The 24,161-nt window shown below is 42.6% G+C and overlaps 1 protein-coding gene across 1 annotated transcript in view; it reads right to left on the reverse strand.

Annotated features, from left to right (window-relative positions):
• Nucleotides 1-347: 347 nt before the first annotated feature.
• The window catches only part of LOC147725840 (avidin-related protein 4/5-like), a 212,379-nt gene continuing 188,565 nt past the window's right edge, over nt 348-24,161 (reverse strand). The window contains exon 3 of the mRNA XM_086962797.1: nt 348-546. Within this exon, the coding sequence (XP_086818923.1) occupies nt 507-546 (40 nt within the window). The 3' untranslated portion in view covers nt 348-506. The remainder of the gene's footprint in view (nt 547-24,161) is intronic.

Below are 24,161 nucleotides of genomic sequence, written 5' to 3' on the forward strand. Positions count from 1 at the left end.
GAATACACGGAAGGGGCAAAAGAGGGCTTCTCCAGTGATGAGTCAGTTAAAATATCCCCTTGAACCATCTGCACCTCCTGATGGTGGCACACCACAGGACAACACTCCGATGGCTGTTTTTCCTGTAGAAGGTGGGGCTCCTGCCCGTGGTGCATCTAATGGCAACCCATCCCACATTTGCTCAGGGCACCTGACCATTTAAAACTCTTTTATCGATTTTCAAACTACCACAAAAAAATTCAGGGACTAATTTATTTATGATACAAATATTTATCAAGAAGTTGATATGTATATCAAGTGGTGTCACAGCAAACATGTGTGGTCAGGAAATACAGACTAGTGGGTAAACAGACAGGCCAGACAAGGCATTTGTTTATAATTCATAACATGGACTGTAAGGTGGCTGGTTGCAGGACATCCTGGCATTTCCTTACAAAAGTAAAGTTATTCTCCTCTGTGGCAATGCCCTCTGCTGGTAGCCCATCTTGTAGGGACCCTACTGAAGTTTATACAACATAGATCCTGGTGAAGTTTACTTGAGTAGACCTGTGAGAGAGAAATAAGAAAAAAGACATGACAAATGCTTCACTCAGTCCAACTATCAATAGAATGTGAAAAAGTACAGAACACCTACAATGATTAATGCAGGCTTTACAGGCACATCTTGGAAAACAGGTAAACATCTGCATTTTCAAAGCCAAGATGTCTTTTTTTAAATTTGGTTATGCATTCACCCACGTGCATGCACAAATAATGTCAGCATCTGTAAACCCACCTTATTGGTTTTGCATTGCTTGTGAGTGCAACCGTTTTTTTTCTTCTTCATACTTTACTCAACAATCAAGGTTTCCAAATGGTCTTGAGAAATGTAACCTCAAGAGAAAACAACTGAAATCTAATCACAGTGGTGTATTAGTTTGTATTTTTAGAATCTGAATGGTAAAACATCATCGGAAATCATATTATGTCATGTCGTGGACACAGGAGTGTATCCTGTATTGCTTGTGTGCCACCTATGAAGCCATTTAAAATAGATCTGGTGGCAGGTGAAGTTAGGTGTTTGGTGTTCGTGCTTTTCTGTCCCTTCAAGTCTTGATCTCCCTATTGGTAGTGTGGCCCTTTATTTTGCAAGATCTCTGGATATTTGGTGGCAAGAGGAGGCTTAATTTTTTTGCCCCAGTTGTCCAGTTGTGTTTTGTGTCCTTTCAGAGCATTTGCCATGCCACTGGCGGGAGTAGCACCCCTACTCCAATGGAGATTGTTGGTAATTTGCAAAGGTCTAGCACTCTAACGGGGATCTTGGATGCTGCTCAGCTGAGAACGAGTTGCTGGTCACATTTGTTGACACGTGGTGCAGGCAGGCAGGGGTTGGTGCAAAAAGTCCACAGTACTCTTCAGTACTCGCTATTCTCAAGGCTCTTCTTTGTCCTCTCATTTTTGATCCATCGAATCTAAGTTCCTGGTGACAGGTGTGCCAGCTAAATACTCAATTTAGAGGTGCTACAGGGAGTGACAATAAGTAGACAATGGGCGTATTATCTTTAAGGTGTCTATATCCTCTAAATTACCACTTGGTGTGTGAAGTGGGCATAACCCTTACCCAGAAAGCCTTGTTCTGCTATCACTACGATGGTGGAAGTCTAAAAGTTGTGTCTACATGAGGTAGCCCACCTTCAGTATGGTAGCAGCCTAAGAGGGGGACATGCCTCCTGACTGTGGGAAGGTGGGTTGGTATATGCTGTTTCTAGTTAGTTTAGTGAGAGCTATCCTAGTGGTAGCTATGGAGAGCAGTCTTTAGGCTTAATCTTGAAGGAATGTAAAGCAGCTTGTTTTACCAGAATATCACCTCCTAAATGACTAAATGAAAGGAGAACCACATGGTGTTAATATAACAATATGTATTTATTAATATAACACTCTCTACTAGTCTGTATCGAGACTAGGGCATAAAGCACACAATACATAATAGAACATTCATAAATAACGTAATACGCAGCGGGCTCCAGGGGGAGACCGAACCATATACTAAAAAATGGTAAAACAACAACAAATTCACTAAACACAGTGCTTAGAGCATGTAAAATCGCTGGGACCCCAAGGAACCACCCAGAGGAGGGACACAGGGAGCCCATGGAGGGCGGGGCAGTGGGGAAACACAGGCGCGTGCTTCGTACAACTCTATGGTAAAGTCACGGTTCGAAATTTACAAGTTGAAGACACTTCTAAGAGGACTTCGAGCAAACCCTTGGGAACTTAGGAGATTCTTAGGTCAACCCACTGGTGAGTACCGAAGTACCCGTGTTACCTATCCCAGAGGAGCCAGGTGCAGAGGGGGTCAAGGCATGTCGTAAACCTTCAACGTTTTCAATGGAGAGCTGCAAAGAAGTCCTGCTGCCAGCAGAGTGAAGAATGTCCTTCCAAATACAAGCCTGGATTTGAGCTGAGAAAAACCTGAAAGCAGAGGGGACAGAGTATGTGTCACTTCCGTTGTCCAGGGGCTCGGTAGTCGAATGCCCACCGTTGTCGAGTGCTCTCGGATAGAAGGATTGTTTGACTCTGCAGCCAGGGGGACCAGGACATGCCCAGCATGACCAAAGTCCGGAGGTGATCTGTCCCATAAAGGATATTGAGTGCTAGGGGTACAGTGTCTGGCTGGGGCACCAACAAGACTTGTCAAATGTGGAGAAGTGTGGCTCAGGGGTTAGAGGCGGCAGTCCTGGAGCTTGAGTTCGGCCCTGGACCAGGGTTCAATTCCCCGCCTCGGCGGGTCTTGGGCTCAAAATTCCACGGACTCGTTAATTCTCGCTCTGGTGCCTTCTCGACTCACAGGTTCACACTCTGCGACTCTGGGCAATAGCTTGCTTAATCTCCACAACGGCCCCTCGCGGTGGGATGCCTGGCTTTCACCTTGTGGATACCCTGCCAGGGTTATCTCACAGGGGAATGCCAGGATGGGTTCCCTAAGCAAGCGCTGAGATGCCCGAGGGTAAGTTGTGCGCTATATAAGTTTCATTCATTTAATTTCATTTCATTTCAAATGCAAACCACACGGTCAGAGGAAACAGTTTACGGTGAGGACCAGAAAGGTCCAGGGGAATCTCCAAGCAATGGAAAGTCAGGGCACATCTGGAGCACCCAGGTAAGCCCAAACATTACCAAAATTACCCTTGCCAGGACCCACAGGCCAATGGACCTGGGATCACAAAGAAACCTCAAGCAAGTCTGCAAAGCACCAGCCCACAGGACACTTGTGGAGTAGAGGCAGGAAATCTTCAGTGCAAATACTACTCGGGTCAGGACTAGGCGAAGCCCAACGCACAAGCTCGGGAATCATCACTAAGCATATGCAACTGCAAATATATGCTTTGCACAGGGGTTCAGGTTGTGTGGCCCTCACTAGGGAAACTGGTCTAAGAATCGTTGAGAGGGCACACCAACCACTGAGACCTTCGGGAACTCACCTCCTTTGTTGCTGAAATCTTCGGAGTCCTCAGGAGCTTGGAAGAAGCAAACTGGTCAGATACATTTAGGTGCCTGCTTGTGCAGGGTAGTAACTCCTTTACCTCAATGGAGAATCTTCAGTCATCCAGCATTGTTCAGGCAGTCGGAGCACTTGGTGTCTTCTTAGCAGAATTGTATCCAGATAAAATCTAAAGTTCTGCAGTCAGGTAATCCACTATACCCATGGAAAAGGGTACAAAGATTCTGTGGACCCTCCTAGGAGAGGGGCAGGACAGATGGGTGGCTACACCCATGTTCTTTGTCCAGTTTCATGCCAGAGCAGGAGCAACTGGCTCCTAGAACTGGTTTGATATGGACTATGCACAGGTACACCAAATGTGCCCCCAGTGCATACTTTCTGGCACTCTCAGAGGGTACCCACCCAGCACCAATACACTAAACCCTGTCTGGGAGGTGGTCACACCTCTCTGTGACAAGATACCTATTGTCTCGCCTTCCTCTGTGCAAGATTGGCTCAGCAGCAGCGTGTCTGTAGCTGCATCCATTTTGTGCTGCCCAGGTTGAGAAAGCTGGTATTGGGTGCACTGGTGGTTCACATAAGTCCCTTTAGAAGGGTGGAATCATACCTCCCCCCAGTTACTGGCAGTGAGGTGTAATTCCAAGGTGTTTGACACCAAACACGACATGTTTCTAAGCAGCCATTTTAAAGTTAGCATTTAATGCAAGGTTATAATGCCCTTAAGCATATATGTCTGGCTGCATCACAGACAACCCCGGAGAATGGTCTCTGAAGGCTGCAGAGGGGCTCTGCTCATGAAGGGGCATCCTCTCATATACAACCTAGCACCCTGCCTTCAGGATTGTTAAGGCCTGCCATACGGGTGACTGGTAGGTTTTTAAGTGAAGTGATTCAGATAGATATAGTGAAGCTATATCTTAAGTAAGTGGTGCAAGCACTTGCACAGTCTGTAGTAGTAGGCTTGTTGTGTCAATTTAAATGGCCTCTAAGGGATGGCATAATACATGATTCTGCCCATGGGAGGCCTCTGGGGCACCTATGCCCTGGGTACAGGGTGTACCATGTACTAGGGACTGATAAGGGTACCCACAAATCCAATCAGGAGTGTACCTAATGTACATGCATATCAATTTACAGGAGAAAGCAGATAGACTGGGGTCCTGGATTGCAGGATCCCATTCAAACTAGGCCAAAAACAATGTGATATCAGCATAAAGTGGGGCTAATCATGAGAAGGAGATACTACGTTCCTGCACTGACAATCTAATTCTCCCACCTGTCCTGGTGCCAAATGTGCCCAGGGGGAAGGAGTTCCAATTCCCTAGTATGGGGAAGCCTTGGGTAAGATATCAAAGGTGGCAGAGGATTTTAAAGCCTCCTGCCTAGATATGCTGATTACTTATCCATCCCACTGGATGAGCTGATAAAAACTCTGACCTGAGAAGGAAATGTTTCTGCCCTCAGAGAGCATGGGCTCTTACCTGCAGGGGGTCCAACACTTGTCTGTGGTGGCAGGCTGGTCTACACCAGTCAGTCAGTACATTAACTGTCAGTAGTTTTCTGCTGACACCTCTAAGGTGCTCCCTGGGTGCATGTATCAATAAAACCATCAATGGAATCAGTATGGGTTTATTAATATTAGATGTTTGATACCAAACATCTCTAGTTTCAGTGAAGCCATCATGTAGTGGAGGAACTCATTTTCAGTGGTATCCAGCAGATGCCTTAAAAATAGCATAAGAATTGACTTAGATACCGCAGGGGCATGCCTGCTCATGCAGATATGTCCACTCATGTGGTATCAGGGAGCGAGATTTGGCACTAGGGATCTGAATAGCAGGAATCCAGTGCACTCCTGTCAAAATGACATCAGAGGCCAGGCAAAAACGGGCACTTTCATACAGTCAGGAATTAGAAGAGTGCTGATTTGCGGATTTAAGCCAGTGGGGCATAATGAGGTGCTAGGTGATGTGAGTGTGGGCTTGGAGCTGAACCTGGCCACTGAGTTTTGTATTGTCTGGAATCTTCTTGTCTGGTGAGTGCTGATGTCAGCATTGGGTGTGTTGCTGTAGTCCAGCTTGCTGGTGATGAGCACTTGGATGATGGTTCTGTGAATGTTGGTGGGGAGTAATTCGAAGATATTTTTGAGCATCTTGAATGTATGGAAGCAGGAGACGGATGCTGCATGCTCTTGGCTGCCATGGTGAGGTTTTTTTCCTTTTTTTCTTTTTTTAAATGTTTTTATTGTTTTTTAACATATATATTCCCTCCCCCCTTCTCCCCCGGACAGGTAAACATTGTACACATTAACATCATGTGCTTCACATTGTTCCTGTCATACATACATGGTCATTATAGAAAATTTACAAAATATATTCCCGGCATCAAGGAAAACAACAAAAGCAAAACCATACATTTGTACCTCTTTGCGTTGCGATCTGCCTTTCCGCTTATATATAGCTATCTCGATATTATACATAACAGCATTGATAATAATGAATAGTTTTGCGCGTCTCGCCATTGTGTAAGAGGAGTCCAGATTTTCATACCCCTTGTGGTTCTGGAAATTCTGAACCTATGTTTTAAATGTCATGATTCCGTTATGAATTTGGTATCAGTGAACCGCAAATGATGAATGCGTTATTCATGAGTATTTTCATCATGTTACACCAATGGATTCACTGTGCATTTGAAGGTTTTGCATTGAACACTTGGGTTTCATCTTGTGAATAGCAGCCATGTTATTCGTTGCCCTTACAGTAGGCTCTCCCCATGGCAGAGCAAGCATTTAAAGGACATAACCTTAGCATGGGTTTGTGCTGACTTCTGCATGACCTAACGACAACTGACCCTGTTGCTTGAGGCTACCCTCCCAAGCCAGTTCCTTGTTCAGCAGCTGGCGCAATAAAGTTCAAAGAGCAGGACATGTCCGATCTTTTATGGCACCATTCCCACCGCTCCTATCTCCGTCCCATCTGTTGCTGCCTTTCCTTTAAGACATGTTCATCGATCTAGTGGAAGGTTTTATGATGGGTTTGTCCGGCCTGATTGAACAGGAAACCAAGCATGTGTGCGATCCTTTTTTTAGCCTGGACTTATCTTGAAAGTGGTGCTTTGTGTGCCCGTCCTGGGAGTAACTAATAATAATAAGGAATGTGTGTGCCTAGAGCACAATTTTCTGTATAAAAGGCCTGTGCGAGGCCATGCAGGTAGACTCCCTCATTCAGTTGCTTTAAGAGTGGCTGGGCGACGGAGCCTCACAATTAATGATAATAAAGATGTCTTTTCATATTTCGGATTCTGTGTTGATTTCTTTGCCACTTTTGAATGGACTACTTATTGGTAAGAACCCTGAGAAGGAGTATTGTAAATATTTGTTTCTTCAGTAGGCGCAACTAACTCGGGCCTCATCATGAAGTGACTACCTGGAGGAGAGATTTTTCAGAGAACAGAATTCTGCTGGGGAAGGCAAGACAGAAATCTACTAAAAGAGGTACTCTGTGCACGGAGGTTCTGGGGTATTCTCTGTCTTTGCGGCCTGGCATATTTTTGATTTTTCTGACTTAAAACTCTCCAAAAGATGTCACTCCTGACTGAGCAACCCTTTTTGGTGTAAGTTTTTTTAAAGAGACTGTTAGTGCAGTTAGAAATTGGCAGTTAGAATTTGGACAACTATTTGTTTGGAACAGCTTTGATAAGTATTTGTGGGTCGCTCCCAGTTAGCTTTGTGGTTCCGTTTTAGGAACATTTGTTTCAAATTTGTGAACTTGGCATCTGCTTGACATTTGCTTTGTACTTTGAAACTTGGCCTTTGTTGTTGAACCCTGGTTCTTTGATTTAAGTGGGTCGCTCCCAGTCCTTAGTAGTTCTTTGTTTGGTTCTTTGTATTATTTGAAGATTGCAATTTTCGATAACCGAGGGTTTGCATATTTGCAAATATATCGATGGAGATAACCCCTTGAAGTTTGATGCTGGATTAGTGAGCTATAAGATGCCTGATCTTAGCAAATTTGGAGCTTTGTATTGGCCAACTTTGTATACGCTTGAATTAGCCGGTTTATCTAAATAGGTTAGATTTACAAACATATTTCTTCCTTGGTGATTTTGTATCCGCAGGGAACTAAAATATGTCATAATACATAACAAGGATCCTTTGCTCTGTATAATTTTATGAATGGTTATGCAGAACGATTTTTGGTGTTCTGCCAGCTGCAGCTAGTGAATTGAGTGTATTTTTTGGTTTTTACACTGTTGAGCAGTGTTTCTTGTAAATATGACTTACAGCTACGTATAGTCCGGACTGTCCTGTTTTCGTTCTGAGTGTTGAAATGTGGGTTTAAGTGTGTGTTTGAATGCGTGGTTAAAATGTGTGTTTACATGTCTATTTTGTTTGTGAGTTTTGTTGTAAATTGCGACGGCGCGATTTACAAGAAATGGTTAGAGCGCGCTGTATTGTGTGTCCTAAATGTTTTCAACACTTTCTGTTTATGTCTGAAATGTGCTCAATGTGTGTGGTTCACATTTAATGGGTATAAATAAGGCCCCATCCAAAAACGAAATTACATGTTTTTGCAGAAATAAATACATTTACAGCGTTTTCACTTAAATGCACTGTATTAAATGTTCACAGGCAAAACGTTTTTAGCTGCAGTATATTTGCATGGAATGTTTCTTCAGCCAGCAATTTTTTTTGCAGTTAAACATGGGTGGAATTTTGCATGACAGCCCTTTTACATGACAGAGGCCCTGAAAGTGACGCAGAATTTGACGCTTTTTAGATTAGGCATATGCGCTCAGGTTTGTGAGTAGATGCATCTAAATAATAGGCAGGGGATGTAGCGGGCTCTTATATGTAAAACAATCACAAACAGAAATAATTGGGTTTTATTAGAAGACACAAATTATTAATTATGGAAAAATAATTAATAAAAATGAGTGCTACCAAAATCGTTTTTTAATATTTATAAAGCTTAGCACTCATACTATGACCTTTTAGCATTAAAATGTGATTTACGTTATGTTGCATCACTAAAATGACAAGAATTCATGTGTATAAATTCGCTTGCCATAGGCGCAAGCAAGCTCATTTTTATAACGTATAAATTATTATTTTAACATACCTAACTCATGGATTATGTAATAGACTTTCTAGTAATTCATATTCTGCAAAAAGATTGTAGGATACTCATTTTTTAATGCCCAAAATAAGAAAGTCGATTTTGAGTAAATTCACTGTTTAAACTGCATTTTTGCTTTCCTTAAAGTGTCTCAGCCTTAAGCAAATGCATGCATTTAGGTTTTGATATAAGGTTGTGCTTTCTTGTGATTCAGTGGGTTAATGTGCCAGTACACAGGCTTGTTTTAATATAAGGATTGGAGGTTCTATCTTCAAGCTAGGCCTACGGAAAATTTGCTTATTTAACACTGATGAAGTGTGTGCCATAGGATTGCAACAAGTAATTACTCTAAAAAACTGGTCTGTGTGTCTTTAGCTTTTGAGACAAATTGACAGTGAATGTAGTCTAATAATATGAGAATAGTGATAATTTTAGCGCCTAAAAAGAGAAAATATTTTTTTAAATAGCTTGAATTATTGCAGATTAGATCCAGCCTACTGGCTTTGTCAGCTCCACTGTGGCAGAGGCCGGTGGCTGGGAGAATTTGCAACAGCTGGCTCAGCGCGCTCGCTGAGATGTTCTCTTTTAAGTGTTTCCCCATGAATTATGGAGAAGGCCCCTCATGTGTTGCCATTTACAGCCTCTTAATTAGGCCTTTGTTTCCAAGGAATGCAGAATGACCTCTCTGAACGGCTGCTAAGGGTGAGGTTTCTGGTTTCACCGTGGTAACATGAAGGACCTTGATTTAAACGGGGAGATGAAAAGGGGTTTCTTTACACATCGTGTTAAATGCTTGGCAGGACTGCTACATTGTGTTTCCACATTAAGGAAAATAATGTTTGCTAGCTGTGTTTATTTTACAGAAAACGAAATGATGCATCCAGTCTTAGATAAAAATAACATGCAGCTTTTTTCACACAATTTTGAAGGTTATAGGCCTAGTTAAAGATATTGCTCATTAAAAATAACATGCATATGGAGTATCAGTGTAACAATTTCTTTTAGAACGATAAGAATAAGGTGGTTTTATGTCGAAAAGTCACGGTTAAGTGATGTAAAATATTTCTGTGTCTCTTCCAATGTGTTTTTTGGTGTTGTGTATTTTTCTGCTTTTTGCCAACAGATTGTTTATGGATTGTTCTTAAGAGGAGAAGACACGTGAGTTTGGCTAATTGACAAAAGATGTGTTTTTGCGTCATTTCTTTAACAGAAAGAAATGTACATGTTTCTGTTTGAGGTATTTACAGCTGTCATAACATATTATATTTGACAATGGACCTACAACTGCGTTGTGCTCAATGTCAAACTGTGGGAGTTTGGACCTGACAATTTAGACAGGCCCAAATATTGGGTTTTTGGCTGCAGGTTTAAAGTGCATAAAATACACATGCCATGGTGCTGCATTTTTGTATGTTTTGTTTATGTTGTTACCATCACAAGTTCTCCTGTGTTCTGAAGGGGTCCGTATGACGGTATGTACCGCTACACAATTATTGGATAAATTTGGAATAATGATAAATTTCACAGATATGGTTTGCATACTGTGAGGAAGAATGGCAGCACTTTTACCAGTGCATGCCTACCATTGGCTATACATTTGGCTGTATTGAAAAAAAAAAAACTAAACAAATATAACAGGTTCAAAGTGTATCACCTGATGTTACGTACTGCACATTCCCTTAAAGGAATAGGCAGCCCTAAATTGTTATGTATCCTTGATTGGACCTAAGGGTAGAATTATAGATCTGTGACTCACGGTGACCTAATTTTTATATTGCGTTATTTAATCATGTTTTGTTTCCCAAATAGCATATGGCTTTTGTCCCTTGAAAGGAAGCCAGGTTTCATTTTTCCTCTCCCTGAAGAGAGAACAGGAACATAGAATTAGAATTTGTGTAACTTTGGTCTTTTGTGTATTCCCCGTTCTCTTGGTGCTGTGTTACATGCCTGAGGCACCCAAGCAAACTCTTGTTCTTCCTATAGATTTTTCTTTTGTTGTTCCGCCCCTGACCAATGTCGCATTATGCTTAGTTATTAGGCATTTTAGTTGTGTCCTAATTCCATTTCCCCTTTTCCCATATTCCTTTCACCAGTCAGCCCAATTTTTAGTATGGGTGTATTGTTTATGTGCACACTTCTAGACTGTAGTTATGTATTAGGGACCCCCCATGTTATGTAAAATGTTTTTTTCAGACTGACTGTCAAGGTAGTGATAGGCTGGTTCCAATGTCTATTTTTAATTTTTCAGTTCTCTTGTGTTCCTGCTGCTTTAATTTTTGTGGGATTAGATGTGTTCTAAACATGCAAATACCAGGACTTTCTAGTGTTTGTTCTTTGTCTTCACATTTGATCATTAGCCTTTGTGTTGCATAGTGCACTTAATGCACATTTTTAAGGGACTTTTCTTCATGTCCTTGATAATATGAATGATGTTATTTTTCTATTCGAGATGTTCTAGATAAGGAATTTAGGAACACCTAGGCTTAGTCATGGAGGGAACACATGTATTTACCCCATTAGACAATGCCACTGTGTGAGGAAATTCATTTTGATAGAATTCCTGTGTAGCTATAGATGACAGAGAATAATGAAAAGAACATAACTGAAGATTCTAAAAATACTGTTTTGCCCTTTGCCTTTGCTCTTGTATTTTATGCTCATGGCACATTGTCACTCCCTTGCAGATTGCAGGTCACCTGCTTGCCAGTCCTTTTGTTAAAACACATGAACTATTTTTTGTACTCGATTTGAAGGAAACTAACAATTGTGTTACATATCCTACATCACTAGGGTCCTGCTGGATCTTCGAGAGTCAAAGGAAGAGTGATTCCCTGCAGACCTGTGATCAACACTAAGCTCACTCCCCATCAGTGACCGCTCTAAGATGAACAGATTTCCTGGCTCTACACTTCTTGCAGTCGCAAAGCTGGACAACGATCATCAGCGCGACATCAGTGGTACCTCCAAAGCAAGGCATTTGATTTGCGAAAGGCGTTGCAGAAGAAAGGAGGAGCTGATTCGTTTATTTGTTGTTTGGGCTCTGTACCTGTTATGTGCTGGAAAACCTCTGTCAGTGTACATTCCCTTGAGCCCTTGGCCCGAGTTTTGGCCACATTCACACCTCTTTTGCTTTGCACCAGTGGAAAGGCAGTGCACCCGAGGATCCACGTTTGGAAAAAGGCACTACATTCTGGTGCCCATGAGAGAGCAGCTTGAGCGTCCTCTGACACTAAATAATGAGTGTTGGAGCCTGAAAGTACTGCTGATTTTGCTGGGCCCGTTTCTCAGTAGTGCTTGGATCTGCACGAGATGCTTTGTGCCCTTGATCAATGAACAGCACATCATTTGTAGTGTCTGCTACAAAGAAGAGACACTGGTGCATTGTTTTTAGACATTGAGACTTTCGAGTGAGCTGTGAGTGTTTTCCCCGAGCGGCACTCCAACTAAACAGTATTGTCTCCTCATGAAAGGCCTGACTTGAAGAGGCCCAACGCGAAGAAAACACTGGAAGCGGATTTGATGGACTTTGGGTATTTTCTGTGAGCTTGTATAGACTTGAAGTTTGGAAACTAATTTTTGCTGCTTTGCTGGCATTGTTTTAAAGTACTATTCTGTTTAGTAAAAGCAGAATAAAGTCCACTCTCTGTGGAAGAGTATTCCTTTTTCATCTGAGAGCATTGAGCAAGAACACCACTGTTTCACTTGAAAATATAATAAATTACTGAAGTGCGTAGGAAGCAATATAAAACGTTATTAGAAAATTCTATGATTTGCTTTCTGCTTAGGACTGTGCAAGTATTACGCATTTGACCTTTTTGTCGTTTTTTTCCCTTGCTGAATTGTATTATGGTTTTTTGGTAAATTTTTGATTGGTAACCATTTGCCAGTTGCAGGGTCACGTAGGAGTACCAACGGTTCAGTTTGTGACCTGAGTAGTGGCAGTAGGCCTGCAGGACCTGCAGTGTCCCTATGACCTGCTAATAATCACAGCTGAAGTACTCTACCAAGATTGCGTGAGCGACATTAGAAAATGGAGATTGTATTGAGGAATGACGATAAAAAGCAAGAGATGAAAAACAGACATTATAGAATATTGTTCTCTAAGTGCGGTATAGCTCTATCTATTTTAATACTTTTATGTATTTTATTGGCTACTATATTTTGGTTTGTTTCCTTCTACACAATTGACGTCTGCACCAACTTCCCAACGTACTCTTTCTTTTTCTACTGTTTCTTCACATGAGTTTCATATTTTACCTGAACATGAACTGGTTAGGTCAGAGTTTACTGATAATTCCTTTTGTACAGTATTTACATCAACACCAGCTAGTGATGAATATAGACATGGACTCAGATTTAGCATGAGTATAGGTTATTGCCTATGTAAGGGCAAAAGGATGCTCTGTGGTTCTGGAAATTCTGAACCTATGTTTTAAATGTCATGATTCCGTTATGAATTTGGTATCAGTGAACCGCAAATGATGAATGCGTTATTCATGAGTATTTTCATCATGTTACACCAATGGATTCACTGTGCATTTGAAGGTTTTGCATTGAACACTTGGGTTTCATCTTGTGAATAGCAGCCATGTTATTCATTGCCCTTACAGTAGGCTCTCCCCATGGCAGAGCAAGCATTTAAAGGACATAACCTTAGCATGGGTTTGTGCTGACTTCTGCATGACCTGACGACAACTGACCCTGTTGCTTGAGGCTAACCTCCCAAGCCAGTTTCTTGTTCAGCAGCTGGCGCAATAAAGTTCAAAGAGCAGGACATGTCCGATCTTTTATGGCACCATTCCCACCGCTCCTATCTCCGTCCCATCTGTTGCTGCCTTTCCTTTAAGACATGTTCATCGATCTAGTGGAAGGTTTTATGATGGGGTTGTCCGGCCTGATTGAACAGGAAACCAAGCATGTGTGCGATCCTTTTTTTAGCCTGGACTTATCTTGAAAGTGGTGCTTTGTGTGCACGTCCTGGGAGTAACTAATAATAATAAGGAATGTGTGTGCCTAGAGCACAATTTTCTGTATAAAAGGCCTGTGCGAGGCCATGCAGGGAGACTCCCTCATTCAGTTGCTTTAAGAGTGGCTGGGCGACGGAGCCTCACAATTAATGATAATAAAGATGTCTTTTCATATTTCAGATTCTGTGTTGATTTCTTTGCCACTTTTGAATGGACTACTTATTGGTAAGAACCCTGAGAAGGAGTATTGTAAATATTTGTTTCTTCACCCTTTTGCATCACGCGATCTGCCTTTCTGCTTATATATAGCTATCTCAATATTATACACAGCTAAAAGCCTGGCTAGCCACTTTTGAAAGGAGGGTGGTAGCGGGTCAAGCCAAGCCGAGGCTAGGCATAGCCGCAAGACTGCCATAGCAACGAATATAAAATCGTGGCCACTCTCAAGGTTATCTGGGTCTTCCGCCCCAAGTACAATTGCTTCATGTGACAGAGCGACATTTCTGCGAAGAACTGAGGTTAAGAACCTCTCTATATCTTGTGTCAAATACTGGACAAGAGGCAAAGATAAGAACGGAATCTGCTTTAAATAAATTGCATCTCGGGCAGCAAGTCCCCTTGCCGGTTCCCTATTTTGCGATCTTACCGGGTGTATAGTAGAGAAAGAAGCGGGTTTTGTAAAATTGTGCCTGGATTTTGGTGGAAATAAGAATGGTTTGGGCTAGCTGATAGGAATATAAAAATCCTTCCTTTGAGATTTCGAGTTTACTTTGCCACTTCATTGCCGTTTTATCTAAATCGTCAGGGAACATGTCCAGCAATGAACCATAAACCCCGCCTATTGAGTGTTTCTTAGAGTGTATAATTGTCTCTACTACTGTACATTTTTCCCTGAGTATCCTTGCCCCAGGTTTATGAGTTAAGAAATCCCTTATTTGGAGGTACTTAAAAAAATCCTGCCAATCTAAGTCAAATTCCTCCTTCGGAGCGTTAAAAGATTTAATCCCTGAGTAGTGTAAAAATCCCCTAATTGTGTTATTTCTAAATTATACCATTTGTTTACGCAGTTATCTTTAATAATTATTTGAGGAAGAATAGGATTATTCAATACCGGAGTATAATGTGAAATTGTTTCTATTCCTAATATTTTCTTTACAACCTTCCATACCTTAAAACAGCTGTAGAGAGTCTTAAATTTGACCTTTTTGTGGTAGCTGTCGTGTATGTGCCTCCAAAAATAGCCATAGCTGGAATTCCCCACCAGTAGCTGAAAGATTGAAGCGGTCTGTTCCTCTGCATTTCCCCCCCCTTGCAGTAGTTCCTTACTGTAGAGTAATACACATGACCAATAATATCTCCTTAAGTTGGGAAGAGCTAACCCGCCTCTGTACGTAGGAAGGGTAAGATATTTATATGCTTGGCGGGGTTGTGCATATGACCATATAAATCTAGAAAAGGTACGTTCTATTACTGTAAACCACTGACTCGAAAATTCTAGACACATTGCCCTGAATTAGTATAGTATTTTGGGAAAATACACCATTTTAATTGCATTTGCCCTCCCAATAATGGACAAGTGGAGATTATCTAAACGTCGTAGATCCTTTTGTATTGTGTTCAACATTGGCTTAAGGTTTATGTACACGACTTCCTCCAGCTTTGAGGAAATTGTGACTCCCATGTATATCGCTCCCTTCACCACCCTTGGATCATCCATCACAATTTTTGGGTTCAGAACGATTTGTGTCTTCCCTTGGTTTAGCGCATAGCCAGAAACCAGCCCAAATTTCCTGGCCTCGACCTCGATGGTCAGCATTGCTACTATGGGTCTGCGGTGACTATGGCAATATCATCAGCATATGCTAATGTTTTTGTAGCATACCCCTGTGATATAATGGGTGTTATGTTGTTGTTTTTCTCCAAATAGCGAATAAAGGAATCTATATATATTGCGAAGTGCAATGGCAAGCATGGGCACCCCTGGCGAGTTCCCCTGGAAATGATCATTTCCTTGGTTAGACTTCCATTAACAGATACAACAGCGCTAGGATTAATATACATTTTTTGTATTGCCTGAATAAACTTGATTCAAAATCCCATTGTCGCCATTGCTTTCCAGAGAAACTGCCAGGAGACCCTATCAAAAGCCTTCTCTGCATCCAACAGAATTAGGGCCATAGGTTCTCCTGTAATTTCTGTTCCGTCAAATAGCGTGATCACCCTCTGGATATGATTTATCGTTGACCTTCCGGGAACGAAATCATGCTGACTTTTGGCAATTACCTTGTGAATTATAGGTGCAATTCGGTTTGCCAAGATTTTGGAATATATTTTGGAATCAGCATTTATAAGGGTTATGGGGCGATATGACCCTAGATGTTCTGGGGGTTTCCCTTTTTTAGCGAAAATTACAATTTTGGCCCAGGACCAGGAGCTGGGCGGTTTCTCCCCCCCCCGCAAAAAATATGGATAATTAGATCCCTTAAGATATATTTAATTTCGTCTATGAATGTAGCATAGAACTCCAAAGGGATGCTATCCAGACCTGTTGCCTTCCCTTTAGGGATGCTCTTGACTGCGGTCAATACCTCTTCCATGTTAGAAGCTTCCTCTAGTGTCTGCTGCGTGTTTACCTCGAAGCTTACACCTTCACAATTCTCCAGGTACCTTTCAATTTCGATCATGTCCCCTTTGCCATTCTCCGTATATAGTTCTTTATAAAACCTCCAAAATGCTTGCCTAATCAGTTCTGAGTCTTTTATTTGCCCTGCCACTGGATGTATAATCTCCCTAATCAATTTTGCATTGACGTGTTGTTGCAATCGTACCGCCAGTTGATGGCCCACTTGCTCATTAACTTCATAAATTAGTTCTTTTCGTGCTGTGGCTTTCCGGATTGCCCTATCTGTAAATATGTTAGTGATCTCTGCCTTGGCAATTGCTACTATGGCTAAGGTGCTAGAGATATCCCCAGTAGTGAGCACATTCGGTTTAAAATCTTGTGCCTCACCCATCGCATTGCTTATGGCCGTGGCCCGATCTATTTACAGAAGATGATGTCCATATACCGTCCTAAGCGCTTGCTGGGATCCATGGGGAGCATGCAGATGGTGGTCCCCCGCATCCGTCGTGTTCGGATGGGTGGGAGATCCTTTAGGTTCCTTGCCAGCAAATATTGGAATGAACTTCTGCTGGAATTTCGGATGGAACCCTGAGAATCGCGCTTTAGGTTGAAACTGAAAACTTACTTATTTCCCAAACCTAGTCTCCTTTTTCCTGTATCCCTTTCCCCGGGCTGCGGGTCTTTCTGTTCTGGAGTTTTCGGTTTTGGTATGCATCCACAGCCCGGGGACGCACTGTTCTTCTGTGTAACCAGGCACTTAATAAATGTTTTTATTATTATTATTATTAGTGTCCCTATTACCGGTGGCATTTACGAGTCCTACTTCTGCCAACATAAGCTCATCCTGCAACCTCCATATCTCCTCTTTCTCCCGCCTGTTTGACCTAAGTGAATATGATATTGTCTCGCCCCGGACCCCAGCTTTCAAAGTATCCCAAACAATCTCTATTGACGTGCTACCAATGTTTTCAACTAGGAACTTGGGAATTCAATCTTTCATATGGAGACGATACTGAGGGTCATTCAGTAATGCTTTTTCGAATGTCCAGTGAATAGGCTCTGATTTAGTTGGTTTAATAGTCAGTGTACAGAAAAGGTTATTGTGATCAGATAATACCCTGGGCAATTTAACTGTATGGCAATTCTTACTTAGTGAATTTGAGAGTAATATATAATCAATTCTGGCATGCGTGCAGTGTGGATTTGAATAAAAGGTGTAGCCAGGTCACCAATATTAGTATTAGAAGTCTGCCAGCTATCCACCAGTCCATGTACAAGACACAGATCCTTGAGAGAACAAAATACTTTGGGTTTACGTCCTTTATACACCCAGTCATCGTTCAAGGACCAGTTTGTCAGGAGGTTTATATTGAAGTCCCCACCGACCATCACCGGAAGAGGCCAGTGTGACAATTCGTTAGAGACCTCGTTGAAAACCCCAGGGTCGTCTGTATTGCTCCCATAAATAGCACACATTGTCAATTTCTGCCCTGTTTGGTAGCTGCATTCAGTGATAGCCCAACTGCCAAACTTATCAGTTTTGGATTTATTAAACACCAATCCACTCCCTTTAGCCAGAATAGCAACCCCCCGAATTTTCGCACCTTGTGAGGTAGTACACACCAATTTATACCCTAATGTATTTAACAGCTGACTCTGGGACCCTTCAGTATGCGTCTCCTGCATACATATAATATTAGCTCCCCAATTTAGTAGGCCAATTGCAACTGATTGCCTTTTTTTAAGATCGTTCAGACCACAAATATTCAGAGATAGTATTTTTATCCCAGCCATGCTACTAATTGAAAAGTGCCATAATTTTTATCCCAGGCTTTCTGGTTTCCTGTGATCCCTATATGTATTTCCCTATAAGATTTGCTACCCTGTGTGTCTAACCTGTCCTGCCTTCCCCCCTCCCCTTCCCCGGCCCCCCACCCACCACCACCCTTGAAGGTTACCTGGGTCTGTCTGGACCAGGGGTGTGATGTCCGCGAAAAAACACTTTGGTTGAGCCAAAAACCTGAATACTCTGATAATGTCTCAGACTTAATTTCCACAGGCTGCTCAACCATTCCGCTTATAGTCCACATTTCCCAATGTAAGTTGAAATAGTTAATTCAACCTATCCGCTCCTTCTACCACGTTTCATTTAATATAATTAAGATTGTTTCCCTAGGTTCCGAGAACCAGACTCAGAAATTTCACGTAGATAGTCCTCCGCTTTTATTTCGCTGTTAAAGCTTCTTGTTGTGCCTTTGAATATTATTTTCAAGCGTGCCGGATTTTGCAAAACTACTTTTGCTCCAACTTTTTCAAAAGGTCCAAATAGCTGAGGCATTTTCCATCTTCGCTCCACGGTAGCGTAAGCGAAGTCCGGGCTGGCAACATTTTTTAACCCCTTGTAGTCTCTTTGGGCAGTGGGTCTTGCTAGATCATACTTTTTTTCACGAAGAAGGAAATTACCAAAGCAGACCAGCATTGCCCATGGATATTGATTTTGCTTTTTGGAATCCTTTGATAGCATTAACAGAAAACGATGGACCCGCTGTACTTCCCTTTCCATATCCCAGGCTTCCAACTCCGGAAAAGACGTTTTAAGAATGTCAATCATTGCCCCTCTAGCGTCGCTTCCCCCAAAGTTCTCCGGAATTCCAAGAAAACTCAAATTGTTCCTTCTGGATCTGTTTTCCTGGTCTTCCAATTTAAACATGAGATCCCTTATTACTCCATCTTGTTCTTTTCCTTTTTTCTGGAGCATCACAACATCGGTTTCAAGGTTCTCGGTACGAGTTTCCACCATGACCATTCTCTCAGAAATCTCAGAACAAATACTGCCCACTTTTTTCACTGTGCCTTGTAGTTTTTCGATGGCCAAGCGATTCTTTTGGCTATCTTTCTTCACATCCACGTGAAAAATTTTAATTGAGCTAAGCACCTGGCTCAGTGAGGGCTCCGTTGTTTTTTGGTATCTGTCTTTGTTCTCCTGTGAGTTCGAAGTTTGAAGTGGTGTTTCTCCTGGTGATTTATTCCTTCGACTCCTTCGGGGAGAATTGGGTATGCTTTTGACATAGTCCGTATTATTACCAGAGTCTGTGGTTTCCTCATTCAGCAAGTTTTGTTCTCTTTTGTGTTTTGACCTTTTTTTTCCCCCACTCCTTTTTTTTCCTGACATTGATTTCGCTGAGTAGTCTCGAGTCATTGGAGCCCGAGATCTCCAGTGGTGCTGTGCCCATTTGAGTGCTTGGGCTAGATTCTCTTGAATTGCTCAATTTGCTAGAACCACTTGAATCACTTGAGTCGCTTGAGATAGACATCCCTGTCTCGTATAGATCTGATTCGGAGTCTTCATCTGAAAGAGAGTGGTTTGCTGAATGCGGCTCTTTCCCAGCTGGAGATGCGACCTGATTTGGAGAAGGGTTTAGGTCCCCCCATTCCTCGGGTGTATATTTTTGATCAGATTGTTCAGTTTGCTCTTTCTGGTTAGATAACATTACGTCTCTTTCTATGGATGCCCTTGTCTCTTTACTCCTCATATTTGGTTCAGCATTTGGGTCAGCATTCCAAGTTCCTTCGCTGGGCCCTGTAGTTTGACTTTCCTCCGAGTTGGTTGGGGGCATGCATTGAACATCTTTACTGCTTCCACTCCACTCTTAAGAGGTCTTGTTCTGGATTGCAATCTGTATTTTTCCATTAGGTATTGCATCATTCTGGCAATCCTTATGAAGAGGGCTGAATATGTTAGAAATTCTTGGTTGAGATGACGCAAGTATGCCAGTATTCTTTGCTGGAATCTCTGTGCTTTTTTGGCCATTAGCTCCAGTTTGGCATTTTCTTCTGTTTCACCCCAGTCTAGTCCCTGTGTTTAACTGCTTTCTCCTTTTCTTTCTCCTTCTCTTTCTCTCTCTCTTTCTCCTTTCGCTTTTATTTTTTCTCTTTCCATTTCCAGTTTTTTTTCAATATTTTTATCTTTAATTTTTCCTTTTTCTTTTTCTTTTTCTTGAAGCTCAATTCGTGCCAGGTCTTTTACCAGGTCTTTCTCCTTTGCTCTGGTTCCTCTAGTTTCCGGGCCTTTATGTCTGTTAATTATGTGTTGGACAGGTGTCATCTCAGTTTTTGCGTTCTCCAGATATTGTAGGGTTGGTGTAGGTTTCTCTTCCTGTGAGAACCTGCCTACTTCACCCCCCTTTTCATTGTTTGCTGCACCTGTTTGAATTTTCTGCCCTTTCTGTTCCTTCTGTAAGGTAGCCCCTTCGCCTTCGTCCTCTCTAGTGCTCCTTTCCTTGTCTGTACCTTGGGAGGGCGTCACAATACAAATCAGATAGTTTACTGGCGTCTGTAAGCACCGCTGAGTTCCACCTTGAGACTTACTCTAGTGCCTATAGTAAAACTCTTTCAGAAAAGCATTACGTCTCCTCTGGAATCTCGTGTCTTTAATTTTCTTTAAGCAAGTAATTTTCTTTACACAGGTAATTCATTCGCCCTGTGAGAGGCCAATGGTGCGAGGGTGAAGCTTAGCTACCTTAGCTACTTGAAGATTTGCTCTAGGTTTTGCTGGTATATCAGATATAAATACAAATTGTGAAATAACAATCCCTGATCCGGATAAAGCAGATAAAGCAGATGGACCAGCCCCAGTTCTTGTTTCAATTTCACTTCCAAAGAGTAAATGACAAGTAAGCCCTTTTCCCCCTGCTTTAAGTCTGTTTTTGAGCACCATTCGCTCTTCCAGTTTCTCTCTCCCCTCCTCTTCTGTGCCGACGTCTCCCTGGCAACGGGACACGTGGTACACACTGAGACACGCTTCGCGCGTGAGGCTAAAGGCCCGTGCTCTCATGTCTGCAGATGATGTCCAGGAGCCAAAGCTAGCAGGCGATGGAGCGGGACTCCGGTCATGTAGGGGAGAGAGGGGTAATCAACAGCACGGCAAGAACAAGTTTCCGCTTTCGTAGGTGAGTTTAAAGTTTGAAGATCTTGTTACTGAACGAACTTTGAGGTCCGCCAGGAGACCACCGGGTAACATACCGGATAGTGCCGTAGGTGCGGGCGGCCAGCCAGCAAGTTTAAGAGTGCTTAGTAAGGTATTTGGACAAGGAAACTTTTAGCAAGCAATGTCAAATATTCATATGAAGCACGGAGCGCTAAGCAGCTGAACGGGTGAACAAGTGTACCGGATAGTAGGGGATAATGCAGTCGATACGGGCAGCCTGTCAGCTAAAAAGCAAAGGGCAGTATGTCGGAAAAAAAGAAAGAAAAAAAAAAGACAGTCAAAGGCAGATAGCACACAGCACACAGCCCATGGACCTGATGATAGCTGCCGATTACCGCCGTCATTTCACCCAGTGCCACCATCAAGCGATAGCACGACAAAGCGATAAAGCGATACAATTCGATGTGGTTAGCACGTAGCAATGCCAATGTCAAATATTTCAAATATCAAATGTAAAGAAAAGAATCACTTGCAGCCAAGGCTTATCAGTCAAATCCATCAGATTGAATTTAATCCGAAGTGCGATATCGTGCGTTATCGTGCATTATCATGACGTGGCACTGCTCAGCATCTTCTTCGCCTTTCTTCCCCCAGCTGCACCCTTAGCACTCCAATATCTTGAAAGGTCGCAGATTGATACAGCAGTTAACACAGCAGTTGATAAGGCCCAGGCTGATATTAACCAGAGTTTTCAGACGTAAAGAGGGTCCAGAGCGGGTCCAAAGGGTGCGGGAATGTGGAGTCTTAATCACTCGTTCAATGTACAGAAAGCATTTTCTTATTAGAATACAGCCCAGTGCCACAGAGCACCGCCACTGCGACCGCTCACGCTGACGCCATCTTGCCTTCCCGGTGGGTTCTTTTTCCACTGAGTTTTATGTAGCGCAAACCTGACCCAAAGGTATCAGAGTGCTTTACGCGAGCACCAGTTGCGTTTCATGAGGACATATTCTTTTTTTCTTGCTAGGCACGGAGGGATTAAGTGATTTGCCCAGAGTCACAGGATGTTGGCATCCTTACCAAGACTCAAACTCGGTACCTCAGATTTGAGGTCGACGCCGTAGCCGTTAGGAGTTGGTTGTCCAATACTATTCCGAGGCTCTTGTTGTATGTTGCCTGGAAGGATGTAGGTACGAGTTTAACAGGCCACCAGGTGAAGTCCCAGAATGAGGTGTCTTTGCTGAAGATTACTCCTTCAGCCTTGCCTGTTTTGAGCTTTAGGCATTTGTTGTTCATCCATCTTGCGACTTCGGTCATGCAGGAGGAGTATAATGCAGTAAATTTGCATATATTGACATTGATTCTGATTGATTGAATTTATGTACAGTGGAGTGGGGTACAGTGGAATTAAATATAGTAGAGTGGGGCGGAGCAAACTGGCATACTGTGGCATGCCATAAATTGAAATAGTGTTTAGGGATGTGGCATATAATGCAATAGCATAGATTGAGTTGGCATATAGTGCACTGCGATAGAGTGAAATAATGTACAGTGAGTTGCGAACAGTTGATTGGTTTTAAATTTATTGAAATACACTGGAGTGGCATACAGGAGAGTAGTGAAGAGTAAAATGTCATAAATAGGAGAGGTATAGAGTAGGGGTGGGCGGAAGTCGCGGAAGGGACAATCGCGAAGAGGCACAGAGAATGAATCAATCTCTGAGCGTCTCCACGATATTTCCTCGACAGGACTGCACATGCACAGGCTCCCGCGTATGCGCAGTTTACAGACGAAGCTGCAATTGGCAAGGATGCGGACGCACTAGGGTAAGTTTTTTTTAATTTAAATTTTAGGCTTTTACATATAATTTAATAGGGCGGGCAGGAGGCGGGCGGGAGGCGGGAGGCAGGAGGTGGGCGGGCGGCCCGAATGTGCAGAGATTTGCCACAAATTTCCACCTTCTTTGCGCAAGGGCAAATCTCTGCACATTCCGTGGGCGGAACGGAGATGTCCGCCCACCCCTTGTGTAGAGTAGATTTGCATTCAGTAGAATAGTGAAGAGTGCATTTGCAAAAACTGAAGTAGTATACAGTGGAGAGTTGAAGATTGGAATGGCGTAAGTGGATTAGCACACAGTGGAGTGGCCACAGTGGAGTTTCTGACAGTGGGTTGGCATAAAGTAGAGTGACATACAAGGGAGTGGCATAGAGTAGAGTGACTTCAAGTGGGGTGGCGTATAGTAGTAGCTTACAGTGAAATAGCCTGCACTGGAATGACTTGAGTAGACTAGAATAATCTGGATTATCATACAGTAGATTACCATACACTCAAATAGAGCACAATGGAGTAGCATGCAGTGGAGTAGGATAGATGGCGTAGAGTGGAGAGGAGTACAGTGGAGTAAAGGACATGGTAGTGGCATACAGTACAATATGCAGTCCATGCTGCGGTGTGTCCTAGAGTGCAGTGGCATAGCGTGGAATACTGAATAGCAGAGTGGCGTACAGTGGAGTGGAGTAGTGTAGAGTGGGGAAGAGTGCAGTGGAGTGAGTTATATTATAATGGCATGCAGTACAATAGTTTAGAATGGAGTGCTCTAGAGTACAGTGGCATGGAGTAGAACAGCATATAGTGGAGTGCCATGCAGTGGAGTGGCGTAGGGAGGACTGGCATACTGTGCTGAGGCGTTCATAAGTAATGAATTAGGAATATACAATATGAGGGGTTAATGGTAATTTTTGGTAGTATGTGATAATAGTGTAAGTAGTGTTACAGTTCCAACATTTAAAAAAACTTTTTATATATTGTGCCACGATATACAGTTGAAAATGTGTCCGCTACCAGAGTGCATGAGAATGAGAATTCAGTATTTGATGTTTAATTGCTGTGGTTACCGAAGGCAAGACACAGCCGTGTACTATTTTAGCACTGTTTGGCTGCATTTTCTTGTGTTCGGAGTTATGGTGTTTAACATAGGTAAGTAGTTGGTTTAATTGTTGCACACTGCCTATTACCACTTTTGTAAAGTGGTAATAGGTAGAGAAAA

Source organism: Lissotriton vulgaris, chromosome 3_1 (genome assembly GCF_964263255.1).
Source record: "Lissotriton vulgaris chromosome 3_1, aLisVul1.2, whole genome shotgun sequence".
In the NCBI taxonomy this organism is placed as follows: Eukaryota; Metazoa; Chordata; class Amphibia; order Caudata; family Salamandridae; genus Lissotriton; species Lissotriton vulgaris.